At 44.0% G+C, this 24,247-nt stretch overlaps 1 protein-coding gene across 2 annotated transcripts; it reads left to right on the forward strand.

Annotated features, from left to right (window-relative positions):
- Nucleotides 1-665: 665 nt before the first annotated feature.
- FFAR4 (free fatty acid receptor 4) lies at nucleotides 666-18,986 on the forward strand. 2 transcript variants are annotated; one of them, XM_030203034.1, is made up of 3 exons: nucleotides 670-1,558; nucleotides 9,275-9,403; nucleotides 17,805-18,986. In XM_030203034.1, exons 1-3 carry the CDS (start codon nucleotides 1,016-1,018, stop codon nucleotides 18,201-18,203), a joined length of 1,071 nt encoding a protein of 356 aa, XP_030058894.1. In that variant the 5' UTR covers nucleotides 670-1,015; the 3' UTR covers nucleotides 18,204-18,986. The 2 variants fall into 2 exon arrangements, with proteins under 2 accessions (XP_030058895.1, XP_030058894.1); XM_030203035.1 differs by lacking the exon at nucleotides 9,275-9,403 and having other exon boundaries at nucleotides 666-1,558.
- The last annotated feature ends 5,261 nt before the right edge of the window (nucleotides 18,987-24,247 follow it).

Raw genomic sequence — 24,247 nt, forward strand, 5'->3', positions numbered from 1 at the left:
AAGGAGTAGTGAAGGTAGCAGGTCGCTTCCACAAAATACCAGAAGAAGAGAGATGTAATGAACTAAATCTTTATTCTTCAAAACCCAACATTTCTGCATAAAGTCTCTCTCTCTTCCCCCCACCTCCCCACCCCTATTGGTTTCTTCTAAATCTAGAAGGATATACAGATGACTTCCACCAGCAGCGCAGAGTACATTAAAAGTTTTTCTGTCATATCTAGAAGAAAGTTAACTTTTACAAAAGTGTGAAATATGACTCGGTGGAGCAGGTGGGGGCGGGGGGGGGGGGGGTCTGTGGCATCCATTTCCCCTCAAGCCCCAAATTGACATGGGAAACACTGAATGAACAGTGTCTACTTTTCTGGACAGCACAACCACGGCGAGGTGAATCTCGAAAAGCTACTTTGGCAGGATTCTCTTCTCTCTTTGCCCTGTCCCGAAAATGTTGAAGCTCACTCGTCCAGGTGTGTGTGTGTGTATGTTGTATATAATAATCTACCCCTTCGGAAAGTAGCCTGAATACATAAAAAGAGGTGATTTACAATAGGATTTAGAGACATGGAAAATTCATTTTCCGACCCACACCCCAGGGAGCTAAGAACTCTTGCCCTATCAGAAGTGAGACTGGGGAAAGTGTAGTTAAACATTGCATTTACATCCTTAAAGTGTTTCAAAGCAAACTAACGTGCTCTTTTTCTTCAGCAGGTTGTTAAACACACAGCCTCGATCTTTGTTTTAGATGGGTGGATACTGTCACTTCCTTGTTTAACAGAAGAGCGCAATAATCCATCGGAAAGATGAAACAATGAAGACCCTCCTCAATCAGATTTCGCCAGTGCTGTTTCCTTACGAGCTCTGAAGATTGCACAAGCTAACCTTTTGCCTAGCGTCTGACTTTCTTTGCTCCAGTTCTTTTCAGAGCGCCCTCGTGAAGCTTTGTGCGCGCAGGGTTTAGTGGTGCCCCTTTCCCGGCGCGTTAGTGACCATGATCGCCTGGTGCATCTAGGGGAGGGAGATGGGTGCTGCTTTGGCCAACTCCCCTCAGGCCATGGCTATGGCAAACTGGACCTTCTTCACCTTTTTCTCGGACTTTAAGGGCGGGGACAGCGTGGCTTTCACGGTGCTGGAGACGGTGGTCCTTTCTTTGGTCTTCCTTTTCTCCCTGCTGGCCAACGTGTTTGCCATCTTGCTTCTTAGCAGGAAGAAGCGGCTGGTGAATGCCAACTGCTTCGTGCTGAACCTCTTCTGTGCCGACCTGCTCTTCATTAGTATGATCCCCTTCATCCTGACCACTCGCTGGACGCAAGCCTGGGTCCTGGGGGAGTTCCTGTGCCACCTGCTCTTCTACGTCATGTGGCTGAGCGGCAGCGCCTCCATCATCTCGCTGGCCGCGGTCAGCCTGGAGCGGATGGTCTGTATCATGAAGCTGCACCAGGCTGCCAGCTGGAATGCCAAGGTGGTGGTGGGTGGGCTGGTGGCGATCTGGGGCTACTCGGCTCTCACGGGGCTGCCTCTGGCTTTATTTTTCAAAGTGATAACCCAGCCAGTGAATGGGCAGGTGAGAGTGGATTTCATGTTCTGGTGGTGGTGGTGGTGGTGGTGGCAATATTTTATTTTATGGTTTTTTTTTTTTTTTTGTGTGCATACAAAGCGTGCATCTCGCATCTGGACACCAGTTTGAACTGTTTTCTGGCTGTGTAGATCCTGTGCCCCATAGTCCCAGTAGAATCCACTTCAGTCTTCCTCCTTATGGTGCTTTTCAGGTTTAAGTGCCCCCACGCAACGGGGGCAACCGAAAATGTGAAATGCAAAAGTGTGGCCCAAACTGAGATAGCACTAAAGGTATCAGCAACATTTGTGCTGGGGAAATAAATATCACGGGGGGGGGGGGGGGGATATCAACGTGGGTTACTGGTAAGATGGGTTTTTTTTTTAATCTTTATATATTTTCTTTTTATTTGTTTTCTTTATATTTATTTTACTACAAGCTATGCTATTTTGCACAGGATCCCATTTTATGCAATGAAACCTTATGCTAAATTAGCACGATTTGAGGATTGTCTTAAGGGTAGCCTACCTTGATAACTGCCCCCCCCCCCCCCACCACCTATCCTTTAAGCATATCTGAGAAAAATAAATTATGCTCATTCTGATCATTACCTGTAGTGCATTTTTGTTTTGTTTGCTTACCTCCCATGAATGAGTTTATAAGATCTGACACTTTTTCAGCCGTTATCAAAATTGTAGGAATGACAATGTCTAATGGAGGACACAAGCTTTTTGTGCTTTAGGCAAGGTACCAGCTTACATCTTTCAAACATGATGTTTCTTTTATTTCTCATTTTAAACCGAGAATGTATTTATATATTGAATAACCATCTGTGCCCCATATTTTATTATCATTATTTTGCATTACAGAGCAAAGTCATTTTAACCTGGAATTAGAAAGAATATTTTTTTTCCTTTTAAGGCTGGGCTTCCCAAACCTGTCCTTGGGAACCCACTGCCAACTGGGGATTCAGGATATCCTCCGGGACATGCATAAAGTAAATTTTCACACACTGGAGACTCAGAATATGCAAATTTGTCTCATGAAAAATTTATTGTGGATATCCTGAAAACCCAAATGACTTGGGTGCCCCCAGGCCAAGCTTGGTGAGCCCTGTTTCAAATACTCAACTGGGAACTAAACCCTTTCCTGCCACTGTTCAATCTGTCCAGGAGCTGAGCACATTATTTTCCCCCACAGATCCTTTTGGGCATCTTTCACTGAAATTCAGGTCTGAGTTTCTAGTCAATCCATATATTGTGGATGAGACATTTGGTTTCTGCAATTTTTTAATAATGTTTTTAAATAAATTAATAATCCCATCAAGAGTGGCATAAACATACCATATAAAAAAAAAACAATGTATTGCTAGCTGCTTTAATAATATCTGTATTATTATTTATTTATTTATTTATTAGGATTTATTTACTGCCTTTTTGAAAGAATTCACTCAAGGTGGTGTACAGTAAGAATAAATCAAACCTAAGCAATAGACAATTATAACAATAAAAATATTCAAACAACAATACAAAGTATGGCATAGTATACTGCTTACAATGTCAACACAATACGCAATAGAATATTTTAATAACATAGGGTATAAGCAAAGATGGAACATGTAGATAGGTAAGAGAGTAAGAAGAGTTAGAAAGTTAGGTCAGAGAGATGATTAAGAGGCATATTTTCAAAGCACTTTGGGAGGCTAAGTTCCATAGGTTTCTATGGAACTTTGGGAGGCTAAGTGCTTTGAAAATGAGCCCCAAAGTGTTATACGCATATCAATTTTTTAATGACCTATTGAACCAAAAGTGAATGTCTTTTCCCTTGGGAAAAAAGAACCCGAATTATAGTTACGTCATGCAAGCTTCCACGTTAGGAGTTACGGACCAAGAAAGGGATCTAGGTGTCGTTGTGGATAATATACTGAAACCTTCTACTCAGTGTGCTGCTGCGGCTCGGAAAGCAAATAGAATGTTGGGTATTATTAGGAAAGGTATGGAAAACAGGTGTGAGGATGTTATAATGCCGTTATATCGCTCCATGGTGCGACCGCACCTTGAGTATTGTGTTCAATTCTGGTCGCCGCATCTCAAGAAAGATATAGTGGAATTGGAAAAGGTGCAGCGAAGGGCGACTAAAATGATAGCGGGGATGGGACGACATCCATATGAAGAAAGACTAAGGAGGCTAGGGCTTTTCAGCTTGGAGAAGAGACGGCTGAGGGGAGACATGATAGAGGTATATAAAATAATGAGTGGAGTGGAACAGGTGGATGTGAAGTGTCTGTTCAAGCTTTCCAAAAATACTAGGACTAGGGGGCATGCGATGAAACTACAGTGTAGTAAATTTAAAACAAATCGGAGAAAATGTTTCTTCACCCAACGCGTAATTAAACTCTGAAATTCGTTGCCGGAGAACGTGGTGAAGGCGGTTAGCTTGGCAGAATTTAAAAAGGGGTTAGACGGTTTCCTAAAGGAAAAGTCCATAAACCGCTACTAAATGGACTTAGGAAAAATCCACAATTCCAGGAATAACATGTATAGAATGTTTGTACGTTTGGGAAGCTTGCCAGGTGCCCTCGGCCGATTGGCCGCTATCGTGGACAGGATGCTGGGCTTGATGGACCCTTGATCTTTTCCCAGTGTGGCATTACTTATGTACTTAACTGCTGTTTCAAATTTTCATTGAGAGCTGCAAACTAGAGAGATTTCTTTAAGAGTACCAGCAGCTGCAGCTCCCAACGAAAATTCGAAACAGAAGTTGCCTACTTCAGTCTCTACAGAAAGGTAGAAGAGGGCAGAAGCAGTGTAGGGTTTGGGGAGGGGAGAAGACCAGCAGTCAGTTTTATAGCTGAGAAGGAGCTGTGAAATCCAGTCCATAATATGCTGAATGCCAGTGAGAAAGTAGGAGGTGATACTGGCAGGGCCAAGAGCACCCCACTGGTAGACTAAGTAGTAGACGGTTTGAGGAGAATCTTAACCAACTATAGCAGTATTTCCCGAGTCTGTTGTGGAGTACCCCCTTGCCAGTCAGGTTTTTAGGATATCCACAATGAATATGCATGAAAGAATTTTGCAGATCAATTTCATGCATATTCATTGTGGATATCCTGAAAACCTGACTGGCAAGGGGGTACTCCAGGACCAACTTGGGAAACACCGAACTATAGTACATCAGTCAAGTTAAAGAGGAGAGGGCCAACAGCTGCAACTCCCAGTGAAAACCTGAAAGAATAGTGATCTGCTCCCATCTCCACAAAATGGTGAAGAAGGAAAAAGTAGAGTGTGTATGTGGGGAGAGGAGAAGAGGGAGGAGACCAGCAGCAGTTAAAGCTATTGTCGTCAGAATGCAATAGCAGGTCATCCCATTCCCCGTTGTGCTGCCAGAAGTGTAGGGAGTAGGTTGGACTGATTCAGAATCTGATGAATCATCATGTGAGAGATTTTCAGAATTATCAGATATCAAATGTTTTGTAGCAGAGGAACAGCTGAAAAATATAATTAACATGCTAAGCATCAGTAAGGAGGTCAGAAATTATATTGTCAGGGCCATGAACATCCTAAATGGAGAGTCTCTGACCTTTCTTCTTGTTGTCCACCCTCATCTTTAATCTGTTATCAATTACATAGAAACGTAGAAACATGATGGCAGATAAAGGCCAAATGGCCCATCCAGTCTGCCCATCCCCTGTAACCCTTAACTTATTTTTTTCCCAAAACCAGTTCTATAGGTAGCAATACAGTGTTTGCAGACACAATAGTCTTTCAAGCTAGATTCAAGGGAGTCACTGATCCTAGGCTGGGGACTCCATCCTGCACTGCAAGTAGCAGTATAGAAAAGAGGAAATCTGTTTCCCATCCTGAGGCCCTAGCTTCTCACCCTAGTGAGGGGACAGGCAAACAACATTGACACCCATGTAAGCAAATCACCGTGAAGCAGATGAGATGGTAGTCAGTCCCAGGGCAAGCAGCAGGTGGCACTGAATGTGGTGAAAGTACAGCAGACAAATGGTTGGCCCAATGACCAAACCCTCCAGGTAGTTGAAAACATGAGGGTCGATATTCAAAGTGATTTAACTGGCCAGAAATGGCTCCTGGCTGGTTGAATTGGCTGTTCAGGGCTAACTGCTAATTTTTGGTGACACTTAACCAGTTAGTGCTGAACTCAAAATCAGATATTTTGTGGGCATTCTGGGGGCTGAGTCGGCACTTGACCTGTTAATACTGATATTCAGCTTTGGGGGGACAAGATGGTCACCAGAGGCCTTTTGGAGGCCAGAAAGCTAGTGAAGTGAGCCAGACTGAAGAAAATATACCTCACAAATTACACTCCTGGTTTCAACTGGAGAAATTGTTTCCTTCTTTTTTGATCACAATGTCATACACAGATCGGCAAAACTGCTAACTCCTCCTGAAAATGTCAAAAAACCAAAATAGCAGTGTTCAAAAGTCTATATCACCATATCAAACAGTTTCAAAAATGTCAAAAACAGGGGAAAAAGTCTCAACAAGTACGACAACTCTCATATAAGGAGTTAGTTGTACGTACAAAAAGTCATCATAGACTAAAAAAAACCCCCGTAGACAAAAGAAATTTTTTGCATATTTTTCTAAATTGCCTTTCTCATGAACAATCAAAAAAAGTCCATAGAGCCTTGAATATACTTAGAACAATGTCAACATGGTTAAATGAAGTGCACCAAAACACTTAGCTTTATGGCATCTGCCACTGTGAACTCCAGAGTGCGTGTAGATTCCGACGGTCCCGTTTCAAAATTCTTCTTCAGGAAACCATACCGCATAACACTGGCTTAACCACTGACGTGTTACACTGTTACTTTGGTTTTTTGAAATCCTTCTTTTTTGAGACATCTGGAAATACATTAATTCTTAAATTCAGAAACAATTTGTCCCGATGTTTATAAGAATATCTGAAGTAGCTATTCTTTATCAGAAACAAATGCAAAGTTAACAACCACTTCAGAGTCGGAACATTCCAGATTATCTGAGCCCACTGTTTACAAAGCTTCATGGCACTGCCAACACAGCCCATTCAAAGTGAATGGGCTGTGTTGGCATTACCGCATCAGGAGCCACTGGCGCGGCTTTGTGAACAGGAGCCTAAGACATCATTTGTTCATTTCAACAGGTGCCTCACCCTTTGTTTTTTCTCAAATATGTGGTACCAAATAGGTGGTACCAAATCTGAAGAAATTCCCAAGACGTCTTCCTTTAAACATCTCATGTAGAGATATGTGAGGCATTTTGAAAAAAAAATTAAGAATCTTATATTAGATGGCCGAGTCTTATTCTCTAAAGTTTCCACTTTCCTTCTTGAATTAACTTTGTCCTTAATCAAAGTATCTTGCACCAAGTTCATATTCTCAAGATTCTTTTACACTATCTCTACTTTTAGTGCCATTTGAGCCAGTTCTAAAGCAAGGTTATCCACTTTAGCTTCCATCTGCAAATGCTCTTGAGCTAAACAATTCATCTGTGAAACTAATACTTTCCCTGATTCCAACAGAATTTCTTATATGGTGTCTTTGACAGCAAGAACAAACCTCACTTGTTCCTGCCTCATGTTGCTGCTCCATTACAATGGCTGCCAAAAGACTTCCTGCAGCAGTCTCACCAGACCGCCATGGAAGGTCCTGGCAACCATTTTGTGATTGGAACCAGCACAGAGTAAGAATGAGTGTGGCTCATTCCTGCCCCCATAGAGGCTGCTAGACCACCAAGGATTCTTAAGGTAGGCCTGGAGAGAACCTATGGGTGGTCGAGTGGGAAGGGGAATGGGGATGGGGATGGTGGATAGTGATTGAAGGGCGGAGGGAGTGTGAATGTCTGTGTGTGTGTGTGGGGGGGGGGGGGGGGTGAGTTTTGGTTTCAGATGAAAATGCACAGGTATTTTCAGCTGAAACCCAAACCCAGATTTTGGCCAGTTTCACTGTCAAAACCAAAACTGAAATCTGGTTGGCCTCTATGCCATTTACACACACCCTTACAAAATAATGCTTGTGAATCTCTTCATAAAGGCGGTTAATAAATCCCAATAAATAAATAATTGACTTGCTGCCATTTATGTATGTAAGTGTACACTTACCTGCAAAAGTGCTGATATTCTGTACATTTACACATACAAGTGGCACATAAATGCAGGTGTACAGTTATAGAAGTGCCCTTCACACCCTCCATTGCCTCAGTTCAGGGCTGCTGAGAGACTAGGCTGGGCCCAGGGCAAGGCCGCCCCCCCCCCCGCTGCCGCCACCCCTGCCCCCCGCTGCCGCCGCCCTTGCCCCCCACTGCTGCAGTCCCTGGTCTTACCTGCCTGCCTCCTTGGCTCCGGGCCCCCTGCATTCGAAGCGGCAGTCGCAGATCGCCTCCCTTCGGGCCTTTCCTCACTGTGTCCCGCCCTCGTCTGATGTAACTTCTGGTTTCTGTGAGGGCGAGACATAGGGAGGGAAGGCCCAAAGGGAGGCGATCTGTGACTGCCGTTTCAAATGCAGGGGGCCCGAAGCTGAGGAGGCAGGCAGGTGAGACCGGGGACTGCAGGACCGGCGGCCTGACCCCGATGCTGGGTCCCCCTTGGAGGCCCAGGCCAAGGGAATTTTGTGCCCCCTGCCCCCCCTCTCGGCGGCCCTGCCTCAAATATAAACATAAGTGGCAGCGTTGCCTAGTTACTTTGTAAAATTAATATATTACAGTCACTAGTTACTTGTTTAATAAATGTAAAAAGTTAAGTTACTGTGAAAAGTATGTACTAGTTACTTTGTAACACATTACAGGTACTAGTTACTTGTAAAGGTAATATATTAGTTACTTGTTTAATAAAAGTAATAAGTTAGTCACTGTGACTATATAAAGTGATGAGACATTATATTACTCGCTAGTGGAAAAAGTAATGATTAGAGTTATTTCATTACATTTGTACAAAAGTAATCATTATAATTACTTGCTACTTTTAAAAGTAATATATTACCAATAATATATTTCTTAGTAATATATTTACATTCCAGCACTGTATAGGGTCCGATATTTAGTGGGACATCCGAGTAGGAGCGGCTTCTACCTGGATAAGTCCTGCTGACCAGGTCGTACCCGGATTTTCAGCAGCACTTACCCAAATAGTGATGCTGAAAATCCATGCAGACCACCTCGGCATCATCTGAGCACTGCTGGGGCAATCTGGGGCGCAGAATTTGGGAGAAGTCGGGAGTTACCTAGTTAGCAGTAATATTAAATTTGCTAATCAGGTACCTGTCCACATAAAATTAGGACAGCAAAAATGCTGAATTTCTCCAGTACATAAATAAAAGCTGGCAGCCACATTGTACTCGGATATGTAGCACTGGTGTCCAGATATGAACCAGTACTGAATATCAGATACGGGAAGCCTGCGGTGACTGGCATTTAAAAAATTGCTGTCTGCCAGAGGCTGAATATTATCCCCTTAGATTGTAAGTCTTCTGGGGACTAGGAAATACCCACTGTCCTGAATGTAACCTGCCTTGAGCTATTACTGAACAGGTGTGAGCTAAATGCAAATTGTCCTCTTCAGGACTAAGCAATGTTATAGCTTTTTTACATAGGTAGATTTAAAATTTTATAACAAAGTGCTTTCTGTTTGTCGTTCCTGTTTCAGGTTGCATGGTTGAATAAATCTCACTCTGCTGGTTGGAACAGCAATAAATGATCTGATCTCCTCTTTTTGCTTTGTCAACAGGAAGTTCAGATTTGCACATTAATTTGGCCCACTGTTACAGAAGAAATCATTTGGGATGTATCTTTTGTCCTTCTTGATTTTATAATTCCAGGATTAAGTATTGTGATCAGCTATTCCAAAATTTTACAGGTATGTTTTATTATAAAACTAGTAAAAGAGGCCTGTTTCGTAGAGGAATGAAACAGGCGCTAGCAAGGTTCCATGGCCCCCTCCCTCCCTCTGTCCCTCTCTGTCGTCCGAGTTCCAGCCCCCCTCCCTCTCCTCCAAGTTCCAGGCCCCCCTCCCCTTCGAGTTGCAGGACCCCCTCCCCTGCCCTTCGAGTTCCACGGCCCCCTCCCCTTCAAGTTGCAGGATGCCCCCCTCCCTCCACTCCCCTCTGAGTTCCACGCCTCCCTCTCCTCCGAGTTCAATGCCCCCGCACCTTCCTCCCTCGAAGTGCAAGCAGAACCTGTCCTCCGGCAGCCCCTCGACTTCCTGCGTGCTGGCTGTAATTTAAAAATTGTTACCTCAGGGTCCGGCATCAGCATTGAAGGCGAGCAGCACTACAGACTGCCTTCCCATCTGTCTGACCTCTGCCTCTGGTCCCGCCCTCATTTCCTGTTTCTGGAAATTGTCTATAAAATAATGACTGGAGTGGAATGGGTAAACATGAATTGTTTGTTTTCTGTTTCCAAAAATACTAGGACTAGGGGGCACGCAATGAAGCTACAAAGTAATAAATTTAAAATGAATTGGAGAAAATATTTCTTCACTCAATACGTAATTAAACTCTGGAATTCATTGCCAGATAATGTAGTCAAAGCAGTTAGCTTAGTGGGGTTTAAAAAAACATTTGGATGGCTTCCTAAAGGAAAAGTCCTTAGACCATTATTAAAACGGACTTGGGGATAATCCACTGGTTGTTTCTAGAATAAGCAGCACAAAATGTATTGTACTGTTTTGGGATCTTGCCAGGTACTTGTGACCTGGATTGGCCACTGTTGGAAACAGGATGCTGGGCTTGATGGACCTTTGGTCTGTCCCAGTATGGCAATACTTATGTACAGTGCTTTTTTTGTAGAAAAAAAGGTGCCGGTACTCATTATGGGCGGGGTCACCACATATGGCTCCACCCCTATGATAGCCACACCCACATTAACCACACCCCCTATACCAGCCATGGCACATATAAACAGACATAATTGAAAATATTATAGTACTATAGGAGAAAAAAATAACGTGATTTTTTTTCATGATAAATAATCTCTGTAAGCTCTTACAGCTCCAGTATACCCAGTGCAAAATAAGACAGCCAATGTAAATTCTCAAATTGGACATATTACAAACACTAAAATGAAAATAAAATGATTTTTTTCTACCTTTGTTGTCTGGTGACTGTTTTTCTTTCCATATTGGTCCCAGTCTGTGATTCTGCTTTCCTTTGTTTTCGCTTAACTCTTCTGTGCCATTTGTCATTTTTGTCTACTTTTTCTTTGCTTTCTTCAATATTTTTCAGGCTCTCTCTCTGTCCAGATTTAATTCATTCTTACTATCCATTCTTTAATTTCCTTCATCTACCTGTGGCTTTTCATCTTTTCCTCACCCTTGTTCTCCCCATGCCCCTTCCTCTTATTCTCCAGTCTTTCTCTATTCCCCTTTTCCATCCAGCAGCTCTGCTTTCTCTCCCCATCCTTCCAGTGTCTCCCCTATTTCTTTCTGCATTCTTCCATCCAGCATCTTCCCTCTTTCTCTCCCCATCCTTCCATTTTTCCTCTCTCTCTCCCCATCCTTCCATCTGTTTTCCCCCTCTCTCCCCATCCTTCCATCTGTTTTTCCCCCTCTCTCTCCCCATCCTTCCATCTGTTTTCCCTCTCTCTCCCCATCCTTCCATCTGTTTTTCCCTCTCTCCCCAATCCTTCCATCTGTGTTTTCCCTCTCTCTCCCCAATCCTTCCATCTGTTTTTCCCCTCTCTCCCCAATCCTTCCATCTGTTTTTCCCTCTCTCTCCCCATCCTTCCCTCTGTTGGTTTCCCTCTCTCTCCCCAATCCTTCCCTCTGTTGGTTTCCCTCTCTACCCAATCCTTCCCTCTGTTGGTTTCCCTCTCTCTCCCCATCCTTCCATCTGTTTTCCCTCTCTCTCCCCATCCTTCCATCTGTTTTTCCCTCTCTCCCCAATCCTTCCATCTGTGTTTTTCCTCTCTCTCCCCATCCTTCCATCTGTTTTTCCCCTCTCCCCAATCCTTCCATCTGTTTTTCCCCTCTCTCCCCAATCCATCCACCTGTTTTTCCCTCTCTCTCCCCATCCTTCCCTCTGTTGGTTTCCCTCTCTCTCCCCAATCCTTCCCTCTGTTGGTTTCCCTCTCTCCCCAATCCTTCCCTCTGTTGGTTTCCCTCTTTCCCTCTCTCCCCAATCCTTCCCTCTGTTGGTTTCCCTCTTTCCCCAATCCTTCCCTCTGTTGGTTTCCCTCTTTCCCTCTCTCCCCAATCCTTCCTTCTGTTGGTTTCCCTCTCTTCCCAATCCTTCCCTCTGTTGGTTTCCCTCTCTCCCCAATCCTTCCCTCTGTTGGTTTCCCTCTTTCCCTCTCTCCCCAATCCTTCCCTCTGTTGGTTTCCCTCTCTCCCCAATCCTTCCCTCTGTTGGTTTCCCTCTTTCCCTCTCTCCCCAATCCTTCCCTCTGTTGTTTTCTCTCTCTCCCCAATCCTTCCCTCTGTTGGTTTCTCTCTCTCCCCAATCCTTCCCTCTGTTGGTTTCCCTCTCTCCCCAATCCTTCCCTCTGTTGGTTTCCCTCTTTCTCTCTCTCCCCAATCCTTCCCTCTGTTGGTTTCCCTCTTTCCCTCTCTCCCCAATCCTTCCCTCTGTTGGTTTCCCTCTCTCCCCAATCCTTCCCTCTGTTGGTTTCCCTCTTTCCCTCTCTCCCCAATCCTTCCCTCTGTTGGTTTCCCTCTCTCCCCAATCCTTCCCTCTGTTGGTTTCTCTCTCTCCCCGATCCTTCCCTCTGTTGGTTTCCCTCTCTCCCCAATCCTTCCCTCTGTTGGTTTCCCTCTTTCTCTCTCTCCCCAATCCTTCCCTCTGTTGGTTTCCCTCTTTCCCTCTCTCAACAATCCTTCCCTCTGTTGGTTTCCCTCGTTCTCTCTCTCCCCAATCCTTCCCTCTGTTGGTTTCCCTCTTTCTGTCCCCAATCCTTCCCCCCCCCCCCCCCCCCCGCGACACTCCGGGCGAGTCCTGCACTTAGTTTTTTTTTTTAAGACTCAGAACGTGCGAACGATGCAGCCGGCAGCGATTGAAAGAGGCTGTCTGGGCTGGCGTCTGCGTCGGAGCTTCCCTCACCCTCTGCGAGTCCCGCCTTCGTTGTTACAACTTCCTGTTTCGCGGGACTCGCAGAGGGTGAGGGAAGCTCCGACGCAGACGCCAGCCCAGACAGCCTCTTTCAATCGCTGCCGACTGCATCGTTCGCGCGTTCTGAGTCTTAAAAAAAAACAACTAAGTGCAGGACTCGCCCGGAGTATCGCGGGGGGGGGGGGGGGGGGCGGGCAAAAAAAGGTGCCGGTACGCCGTACCGTTGCGTACCGGCACAAAAAAAGCACTGCTTATGTAGTACATGCTAATTTTTAGTGCTTTGCTAAAAACACTAACATGCCTATAGTGCAGCTTAGTAAACATGGCCCTAAGACTCAGAGTGATTAATAGAGTGATTAATAGAGTGATTTCTCATACAAATTTTTGTTTAGAGGATTAAGGCTCTGATGCTCAAAAGTCACCATTAAATGCCGAGTGAGTCCGTATCTGGGGTTGAAATTACCGATTTTCAAGCAGCGGTCGATGTGCAAAGGAAATCGCATGCAAATGAGATGCATAGAAATTCTGTAAGCGTCTCAGTGGGAAAAGCACCTAGCACATGCGCAGAACAGTTTTGCGGTAAACGTCAATGCTGTTCGCATACCCAGAGGAAAAAAAAGGCAGCAATCAGGCTGCAGGTATGCGTCCAGTGATCTCACACAGAGTTTCCTTTTTTTCCCCATAACAACTTTTTAATACTACTGTTACATGTGGGACACACACGCATACAGTAGTGGAAATAAGTATTTGATCCCTTGCTGATTTTGTAAGTTTGCCCACTGACAAAGACATGAGCAGCCCATAATTGAAGGGTAGGTTATTGGTAACAGTGAGAGAGAGCACATCACAAATTAAATCCGGAAAATCACATTGTGGAAAGTATATGAATTTATTTGCATTCTGCAGAGGGAAATAAGTATTTGATCCCCCACCAACCAGTAAGAGATCTGGCCCCTACAGACCAGGTAGATGCTCCAAATCAACTCGTTACCTGCATGACAGACAGCTGTCGGCAATGGTCACCTGTATGAAAGACACCTGTCCACAGACTCAGTGAATCAGTCAGACTCTAACCTCTACAAAATGGCCAAGAGCAAGGAGCTGTCTAAGGATGTCAGGGACAAGATCATACACCTGCACAAGGCTGGAATGGGCTACAAAACCATCAGTAAGACGCTGGGCGAGAAGGAGACAACTGTTGGTGCCATAGTAAGAAAATGGAAGAAGTACAAAATGACTGTCAATCGACAAAGATCTGGGGCTCCACGCAAAATCTCACCTCGTGGGGTATCCTTGATCATGAGGAAGGTTAGAAATCAGCCTACAACTACAAGGGGGGAACTTGTCAATGATCTCAAGGCAGCTGGGACCACTGTCACCACGAAAACCATTGGTAACACATTACGACATAACGGATTGCAATCCTGCAGTGCCCGCAAGGTCCCCCTGCTCCGGAAGGCACATGTGACGGCCCGTCTGAAGTTTGCCAGTGAACACCTGGATGATGCCGAGAGTGATTGGGAGAAGGTGCTGTGGTCAGATGAGACAAAAATTGAGCTCTTTGGCATGAACTCAACTCGCCGTGTTTGGAGGAAGAGAAATGCTGCCTATGACCCAAAGAACACCGTCCCCACTGTCAAGCATGGAGGTGGAAATGTTATGTTTTGGGGGTGTTTCTCTGCTAAGGGCACAGGACTACTTCACCGCATCAATGGGAGAATGGATGGGGCCATGTACCGTACAATTCTGAGTGACAACCTCCTTCCCTCCGCCAGGGCCTTAAAAATGGGTCGTGGCTGGGTCTTCCAGCACGACAATGACCCAAAACATACAGCCAAGGCAACAAAGGAGTGGCTCAGGAAGAAGCACATTAGGGTCATGGAGTGGCCTAGCCAGTCACCAGACCTTAATCCCATTGAAAACTTATGGAGGGAGCTGAAGCTGCGAGTTGCCAAGCGACAGCCCAGAACTCTTAATGATTTAGAGATGATCTGCAAAGAGGAGTGGACCAAAATTCCTCCTGACATGTGTGCAAACCTCATCATCAACTACAGAAGACGTCTGACCGCTGTGCTTGCCAACAAGGGTTTTGCCACCAAGTATTAGGTCTTGTTTGCCAGAGGGATTAAATACTTATTTCCCTCTGCAGAATGCAAATAAATTCATATACTTTCCACAATGTGATTTTCCGGATTTAATTTGTGATGTGCTATCTCTCACTGTTACCAATAACCTACCCTTCAATTATGGGCTGCTCATGTCTTTGTCAGTGGGCAAACTTACAAAATCAGCAAGGGATCAAATACTTATTTCCACCACTGTATAATACACACACATGGCACATCTCACACACATATGCAGATATTATTAAAAAAATGCAAGCAGACTGCTTCACCGAGAAGTCACCCTCATTGAATGACAGCTCCAGACCTGCCAGAAACATTTGAACATTAAAGGTAGGCGCTCCTTTCTGTATGTTGCATGCAAACATCTGTGCATTGCATGGGATGATCATTTTAATATTAATGAGCTTGTTCTAATACATTCAGCATGGTTTAACCAGGTAGGAGTGGATCCTGTCTGGTTAAGACCATGCTGATCAGGTTCTTCTCAGATAGTTGACTCCTAACCAAGAGAGCATTGCTGAATATCTGGGCAGACCAGGGCGGCTCTATCTGGTTAGTGCTGAGGCGGTTCAGGAGCGGAGTCTGGGTGGGCTCAGAAGTTATCCAGGCACTGCCAATATTCAGTACCAAAGCCAGGAAAACTGGGGGTATTTGCTGTACACCCACCTTGGTGAATTTCTTTTAAAAAAACCCCAGTAAATAAATATATAATTAAAATAAAATAACCGGGCAAGTAAGACCACTTCTATATCAGACTGGAGCTTACATAGGGGCGAGACTGAATCTCAGTATAAATCCTGCACTTCTAGCTTTCCAACATTTGCTCAGCATCTATAGAAATCCCTCCTAGCTTCTCCCTTTGCCCTCTGAAATACGAGGTATAGGGCAAAGCTTTGGTTACTCAAACCTGAACTATAATAACCCAACAGAAGTAAACAACATTATGTAAAGCTAGTAACCACTGCACAATTAGCTGTCCCAAGGAGTCCTGCATCAGTTACAGAATCACCTAGATTAAATAGCACTTGAGCCTTGGAAACAACTGGAGTTAAGGGGATAAAGGTAACAAGCAATGAAGAGACTAACATTAGCATAACAAATACAATTCCTAGTTGAAGGTGTTTGATTGCTTACCTAGGATTAAAAAGCAGCATATCCAGTAATAGAGCAGACAAATAAAATGTAAATTCATACTTGATATTTACAGAGGGAAGCTGTTGAATGGCTCATAAAGTAATCATTTCTCTTTAAGTGGCACTGACTCAGCTGGGAATTGGGTCTTTTTGCATTTATATTTGCTTTCACACAGGATATACTAATGAATCACATCCACATTGATCTGGGCAATTCACTTACAAAACACTGCCATTGTGCCATGATGCACCTCGGGAGGGGTCTGATGGGCCCATCCTGGTGGTTAACATGCATGTAGTGCCAAGAAGAGAAATGAGCATAGCACTGAAACACAACCAACCTTCCCCTGTAAAGAGAAATGAAGTGGTTGTGTGAACAAGTCATGATGTCTAGTTTTGTTCTTTGGTACAAAACTTTGCTCCTGTTTATGACATCAGAGATGACTTTTCCCTATATGGAACTAGGCATGAAATGGAATTGGCTGGTAACCAATGCTGCAGCAGCTTTAAAAATGCTGAGTGACATCACAATGTTCTCTGACTTCCCTAAGATTTCAACTGAAGTGGCCTGTTTCCCTATAAGAAATAAGAAAGGAAATTAGGAATCAGTATTTAGAATGAGTTATATTTTTACAGGCAGCTGAAAAACATAAAACTCCTTTAATTATTGATTCTCAAGAGCACTATACAAATGGTGACAGTGAAAATTGCTCTAACCAGGGGGCAATTCTATAAGTGGGCACCTTCATTTAGGTCCACTAGGCCTCATGGTAGAAGCCTGTTCTATAATGGAACCTAGGTGCCTAGGTTGCATGACAGTAGACCATTGTACCCAGTATCGACGTGCCTAATATTTAGATGCCTGCAGTTACAACAGCTATAGAGATAGTGCGTGGGGGTGGGATGCATGCAGTTTACAGTGGGACCGACATTCAGACCATGGGTGGCAGCCCGGCTAACTCCTGCGGTCAATGCCAAGCTGTATTCGGTGACCAGCATTGAATTCCCGGGGGGGGGGGGGGGGGGTACTGCATGTCAATATTCATCAGTTGACTGGCTAAGTTATAGCGGCCAAAGAAAGACCTGTTGTTTTTGTGGGTCTGTGTGGTCACTAATCTTAGCCGGTCAGCCGATGAATATTGGCGCTAACCGGTTATGTCGCGTGACATAGCCAGTGACCAAGTAGGCCCCTAAGCGCTAGTATTCAGCCGAGACAGCCAGCTATCTCATGCTGAATATCAGTGCTTAGCTGACTTAAGGCTATTTAGCCGGCCAGGAGCTGTTCCTGGCCAGTTAAATAGTACTGAATAACGGGGGGGGGGGGGGGGGGGAGAGTATTCTTAAGTTATGCACACAAGTGGGAGCCCCAACTATGTCCTGCCCATGCTCCACCCATGTGTATACCCCTTTGAAAATACCCAATATATAAGGTAAGGTGGAAATAGGTACCCTTCTTGCACTTACACATGTATGAGCACACATATGCATCTCAGTGCTAGTATTCTAAACATTTATACCCACAAAGAGTATGCTAGGAATCACTAGCTGCTTTACTGATGTGCCACAAAGTTGAATGAAATTACATGATTCAAAAGCAATTAGAACGACCATGATGATTTTGTAAGGACAGTAAGAGACTAGAGTAAAATAAGAGGTTAAAAACAAACCCCCGGCATTCGGATTGATGCCATTTTAAGGCAGAAACCTGGAGACAATGACCCACTGCACAGAGATCCACTACAAAATCTGCTGTCTTCACAAGGCATCCAATCCAAGAACTTCTGAACATCCAACCGAAGAACATGCCACCTGCTCTTTCACTAGCATTTTCACCATCAGAATAATAAGTGCCCTGGAAAGTGCATTACGGAATGGCAACTACCCTGTTTCTCTGATGTACCCCTTGCTTGATACTCATCCAGTATTATAACGATAACTGCTTTGTTTTTATATAGATTACAAAGGCAACAAGAAAAAATTTAAGTGTGAGTGCAGCATATTGTGAGAATCATCAGCTTCGAGTCTCCCAACAAGATTTTAAACTGTTTCGAACACTGCTTGCGCTGATGATTTCCTTCTTTGTCATGTGGAGTCCGATCGCCATTGCCGTGCTCCTGATCATGGTTCGGAACATTAAGAAGAATTTCGATATTCCGTCCTCGCTCTTCTTTTGGATTGTGACATTTACATGTTCTAATTCTGCCTTAAATCCAGTGTTGTATGATGTCCATCAGTTCAAGGATGAATGGAAGAATGTTCTTTGCTGCTTCTCATCGAAAAGGACAGACAGTACTGAAACGATCGAAAAGCAAAATGACAACAAAAGGCCAAATTCATCTGGCATGGGAAAATAGTTGTTTGGCTGTTTTTAAAAAATACATGTTTCACTTAACAAATGCAACATTGAAAAGAATAATGTGAAAAGGTATTAAGGTCTGTCTGTCTGCCTGTCCATCTGTCTGTAGTTACAATAACTTTCCAAAACAGGGACACAAATTTACCAAATTTGGCATGCAGGAAGGAAATGAAAATACCTTGGATGAGTTTGAAAACCAGAAACACTGGGTCAAAATCTTCAACAGAAAAATCTCCCTTGCTTTCTGTGGGAAACTGTTTCATGGTGTGAACTTAAAAAGTTAATCTCAGCTCCTTTCCAAAAGCACTGCCGTTCACATGCTCAGAGAGACACAAGGAAAAATGACTGAATGAACTGGCAAAGGATGGTGACTAAAGACACTTTCAAAGTCACTTCCTACACACTTCCAAAGACACACACGCACTCCCACACACACTCCAAATCCCCAAATATACGCCCTTATATACACCTGATACACCAAGCCACTCACACCCCCCCCCCCCCCCACACACACAACCAAAACATCCCATCCTACACACTCCATACACACATACTTATAAATCTGTCACACACTGAAACATCCCCCTCTCTGCATATACACACCCACATCCTTTCACAAAAACACTCCACAAACCTCTACAGGTGTGTCACCTCTACACAGCTACTCACACATGCACACACCTACACTTTCCCCAGACAAACTTAACCCACAAATATCCAGAGATGAGGTCATTATTTTTTAAAAGTACTTAAATAAAAAGTAAAAGTACTGGCTTCAAAAGTAGAGAAGTAAAAATAGAAAGTCTTATCCAAAAACAAACAAACAAACAAACAAACAAAAAACCTCAAGTAAAAGTAATAAAGTACAGCTCTTAAAACTACTTTTTTACTACAAAGTAAACAGTATTCTTAACAAGTTGGACCACTGAATCTAGTATGTTTACAAGCAAACTTCCAGGGGGTCACACAACGTCCATCCTAGAAAATAACAATATCCTGAGCATTGCAGTAGGCTGAAAAATATTAATACACCAAAACAAGCTGGATTAATACAGATTAGTCCTTCACAGACACTTGATGCTAACAGAGTACCTGGCCTTTTGCACACATGAACAGAGGTAAACTCTCATGAAGTTTAGAATAAGTAACCACAAACTAAAAATAGAAATATGTAGAGACAAAAATTAATCTGAACCCCTGAGAAGCCATACTCTGCATATAGTGCAAAACCAAAGGGAACAGAAACAGTGACACATCTCTTTGTACCATGCAAAATATAAAAGAGAGCAGACGTAAATGTAAAAAAAAATTTTACAAATTCCAATTGCTACATTAAAAATTAACAAATAAATTCACCAAAATTAACAAATAAATAAAATTAAGACATAAAATAAGTGATTCATTTTTATTGGACTAACATTACATTTTTTTCACATTCATTTTTACTTCTACTCAGCTATGAGAATCTTCTGTTGAAGTTTCCTACTTTTAAATGGTGTTTGCTTGAAACGCCAATTCAATGCAATGTTTTCCACTTCGGCAGTCACTATTTGGAATGAATTTCCTTTGTATATCCAGTTGGAAGTTAATTATGTGCTTTTATGTAAGAAGCTAAAACCTTTTTTATTTGATAAAGTTTAATTTTTTGTTGTGCTTATGTAATTTAATTTCTCACTTCTTGTGCATCTCTTATGATGTAAACCGCCCAGAACCTCAAGTTGGAAGTAGTGCGGTATAGAAGTGTGAGATTAGATTAGATTAGATTAGTTTTTGGAGGCAAAAACCTCCTTCTTTAAATCCTGACCTGAAGAAGTAGGTTTTGGTTTCCGAAAGTTAGTAAAAAAAAATGTATATACAGTGGGGGAAATAAGTATTTGATCCCTTGCTGCTTTTGTAAGTTTGCCCACTGACAAAGACATGAGCAGCCCATAATTGAAGGGTAGGTTATTGGTAACAGTGAGAGATAGCACATCACAAATTAAATCCGGAAAATCACATTGTGGAAAGTATATGAATTTATTTGCATTCTGCAGAGGGAAATAAGTATTTGATCCCCCACCAACCAGTAAGAGATCTGGCCCCTACAGACCAGGTAGATGCTCCAAATCAACTCGTTACCTGCATGACAGACAGCTGTCGGCAATGGTCACCTGTATGAAAGACACCTGTCCACAGACTCAGTGAATCAGTCAGACTCTAACCTCTACAAAATGGCCAAGAGCAAGGAGCTGTCTAAGGATGTCAGGGACAAGATCATACACCTGCACAAGGCTGGAATGGGCTACAAAACCATCAGTAAGACGCTGGGCGAGAAGGAGACAACTGTTGGTGCCATAGTAAGAAAATGGAAGAAGTACAAAATGACTGTCAATCGACAAAGATCTGGGGCTCCACGCAAAATCTCACCTCGTGGGGTATCCTTGATCATGAGGAAGGTTAGAAATCAGCCTACAACTACAAGGGGGGAACTTGTCAATGATCTCAAGGCAGCTGGGACCACTGTCACCACGAAAACCATTGGTAACACATTACGACATAACGGATTGCAATCCTGCAGTGCCCGCAAGGTCCCCCTGCTCCGGAAGGCACATGTGACGGCCCGTCTGAAGTTTGCCAGTGAACACCTGGATGATGCCGAGAGTGATTGGGAGAAGGTGCTGTGGTCAGATGAGACAAAAATTGAGCTCTTTGGCATGAACTCAACTCGCCGTGTTTGGAGGAAGAGAAATGCTGCCTATGACCCAAAGAACACCGTCCCCACTGTCAAGCATGGAGGTGGAAATGTTATGTTTTGGGGGTGTTTCTCTGCTAAGGGCACAGGACTACTTCACCGCATCAATGGGAGAATGGATGGGGCCATGTACCGTACAATTCTGAGTGACAACCTCCTTCCCTCCGCCAGGGCCTTAAAAATGGGTCGTGGCTGGGTCTTCCAGCACGACAATGACCCAAAACATACAGCCAAGGCAACAAAGGAGTGGCTCAGGAAGAAGCACATTAGGGTCATGGAGTGGCCTAGCCAGTCACCAGACCTTAATCCCATTGAAAACTTATGGAGGGAGCTGAAGCTGCGAGTTGCCAAGCGACAGCCCAGAACTCTTAATGATTTAGAGATGATCTGCAAAGAGGAGTGGACCAAAATTCCTCCTGACATGTGTGCAAACCTCATCATCAACTACAGAAGACGTCTGACCGCTGTGCTTGCCAACAAGGGTTTTGCCACCAAGTATTAGGTCTTGTTTGCCAGAGGGATTAAATACTTATTTCCCTCTGCAGAATGCAAATAAATTCATATACTTTCCACAATGTGATTTTCCGGATTTAATTTGTGATGTGCTATCTCTCACTGTTACCAATAACCTACCCTTCAATTATGGGCTGCTCATGTCTTTGTCAGTGGGCAAACTTACAAAATCAGCAAGGGATCAAATACTTATTTCCCCCACTGTAGTCCAATATAAAGGTGTCACCTTATTTTTTTCTTTTATTTATATTTATTAACTTTTAAAGTAGACTAACATAGCTACCACATTACTTCATTATAAATTTAAAATAATTTTTTTCTACTTTTGTTGTCTGGCCATTTAATTTTTCTAATTGCTTTGGTCCCAGTCTCTGGTTACTGCTTTCCAGTCTTTTTGTAACTCTCTTTCCAAGGGTCTCCTGTCCTTGTGTTATTTTTACCTCTTCTTCTGTCTTCTTCACCTCTTCCACTATAACCAACTCCAACACTGATCTGTTCCAGCTCTGTGGGTGCTTGAGCACCCCCAATATTGAGCAAACTCTTTGTGTCCAGGGAAGGGTAATTTCTATTGGGTTTAGCATCCCCAATCATTTTGAAAAGTTGACTTCTATGTCCCCACCTATCCAGGCTTGCCTAATCTCTCTCACTGTCTCTAGCCCATAGCCTCTCTCTCTCCTCTTTATCCAGTATTGCCCCATCTCTCTTTCTCCCTCCTCTCCCTCTCCTCCCATCCAGTCTTACCTAATTTCTCTCCCCCCCCCCCCCCCCAGCCTCTGTCTCTCCCCCTGTACTGTTCTAGGCAAAGTATACTGTTCTAAGTATAGTGTAGCTTAAACAGCCAGCATAAACTATCCCTAAACAGAAGCTTCACCATTAGACTCTCAATTCTTAAACAAATCTTCTTTATTAAAGTACTCAGAATAAAAGAAAACCCAACTTACAGTTCAGTTGCTTGTAAAAGAATTGTGGCCTTCTGCCCATAGAGTCTGTAGCTAGCCACCTCAGAGGCAAGGAGATGGCCAGAACCTCAGCCCAGCTGAGAGAAAAAGCTGTAACACTCAAGGAAAATAAGGGGGGGAGAACTCAGAGAAAATAAATGGGGAATGATTTGGGATAAGATGTCTTGGGAAATGTCTTTGGGAGATGCCTTGGGAGATGGTGAAAAATCTTGATGGAATTATAGTAGATTAAGGAGGGATCAGCCCCTAGAACAGCTGGTGATCACAAAGGCATGCTAGGAAGATTGGACTCTTCTCACACACAGCCCGCAGGGCTAACAGCCAATAGGGAAAGCTCACAAGGAGTCAATCACAGGAACAGCAAACTATAGGAAAAGCAGTCCTAATACACAGTGCTATTACACCAACAATGCAATTAAATACAAATAATACTCAAATATACATCACAATATACCCTGCCTCCATGAATGAGGCAGAATACTCTCTGTCACTCTCGCTCTCTCTTCTCCTCCCCACCCATCCAGTCTTGCTTAATTTCTCTCTCTCTCCCCTCCCATCCACCATGGCCTGCTAGTGCTTCCTGCGCCAGACCTGGAAGTTTACATCAGAGGAGGTGGGCCTGGTGCAGGAAGCACTAGTGATGCTATAGAGAGCTAGGTCCCATGTGTCTCCCATGGTACTCAGCTCAGCAATGGGAAGGGAGGGAGCAAGACCGTGCTTCAGGGCTATGGTGGATGGGATGGGAGAGAAAGCAGGCCCTGCACGCAGTGAAGGTGTGGTTCAGACTGGGGAGGCAGCTGAGCCTGACAACAACAAAGTAATAGCCAATGAACTGCTGTTCTGAACAGGTGTATAGGGTGGGGACAGGGTTTCCAGGTGGTCAGACCCTGGCTTGTATCTGATTGGACACGAAACTCTGGTTCCAACTCAGCTGTTTTTGGGACCAGAAATTCGAGCCCAACCAGGTGCAAGTCACGTTTGACACCACTTCGAAAGCCTGTTACCAGTGGCATAGCCAAGGGTGGGCCCAGGCCCACCGAGTAGCAGCACTCCTATGATGTGACTGGCAGGGATCCCCAATCCCTACCAGCCAAAACCTCCAAACAACTGTCCCTCCTTTATACCTTGTAAATAGCAGATCTTCGCCTGCATCGAGCAGTGACTGATACATACTGCTCGTACCGGCCCCACAGTCTTCCCTTTGATGTACATAAGTACATAAGTACATAAGTAGTGCCATACTGGGAAAGACCAAAGGTCCATCTAGCCCAGCATCCTGTCACCGACAGTGGCCAATCCAGGTCAAGGGCACCTGGCACGCTCCCCAAACGTAAAAACATTCCAGACAAGTTGTACCTAAAAATGAGGAATTTTTCCAGTCCATTTAATAGCGGTCTATGGACTTGTCCTTTAGGAATCTATCTAACCCCTTTTTAAACTCCGTCAAGCTAACCGCCCGTACCACGTTCTCCGGCAATGAATTCCAGAGTCTAATTACACGTTGGGTGAAGAAAAATTTTCTCCGATTCGTTTTAAATTTACCACACTGTAGCTTCAACTCATGCCCTCTAGTCCTAGTATTTTTGGATAGCGTGAACAGTCGCTTCACATCCACCCGATCCATTCCACTCATTATTTTATACACTTCTATCATATCTCCCCTCAGCCGTCTCTTCTCCAAGCTGAAAAGCCCTAGCCTTCTCAGCCTCTCTTCATAGGAAAGTCGTCCCATCCCCACTATCATTTTCGTCGCCCTTCGCTGTACCTTTTCCAATTCTACTATATCTTTTTTGAGATACGGAGACCAGTACCAGGTGCGGTCGCACCATGGAGCGATAC

Source organism: Microcaecilia unicolor, chromosome 5 (assembly GCF_901765095.1).
Source record: "Microcaecilia unicolor chromosome 5, aMicUni1.1, whole genome shotgun sequence".
Lineage (NCBI taxonomy): Eukaryota > Metazoa > Chordata > Amphibia > Gymnophiona > Siphonopidae > Microcaecilia > Microcaecilia unicolor.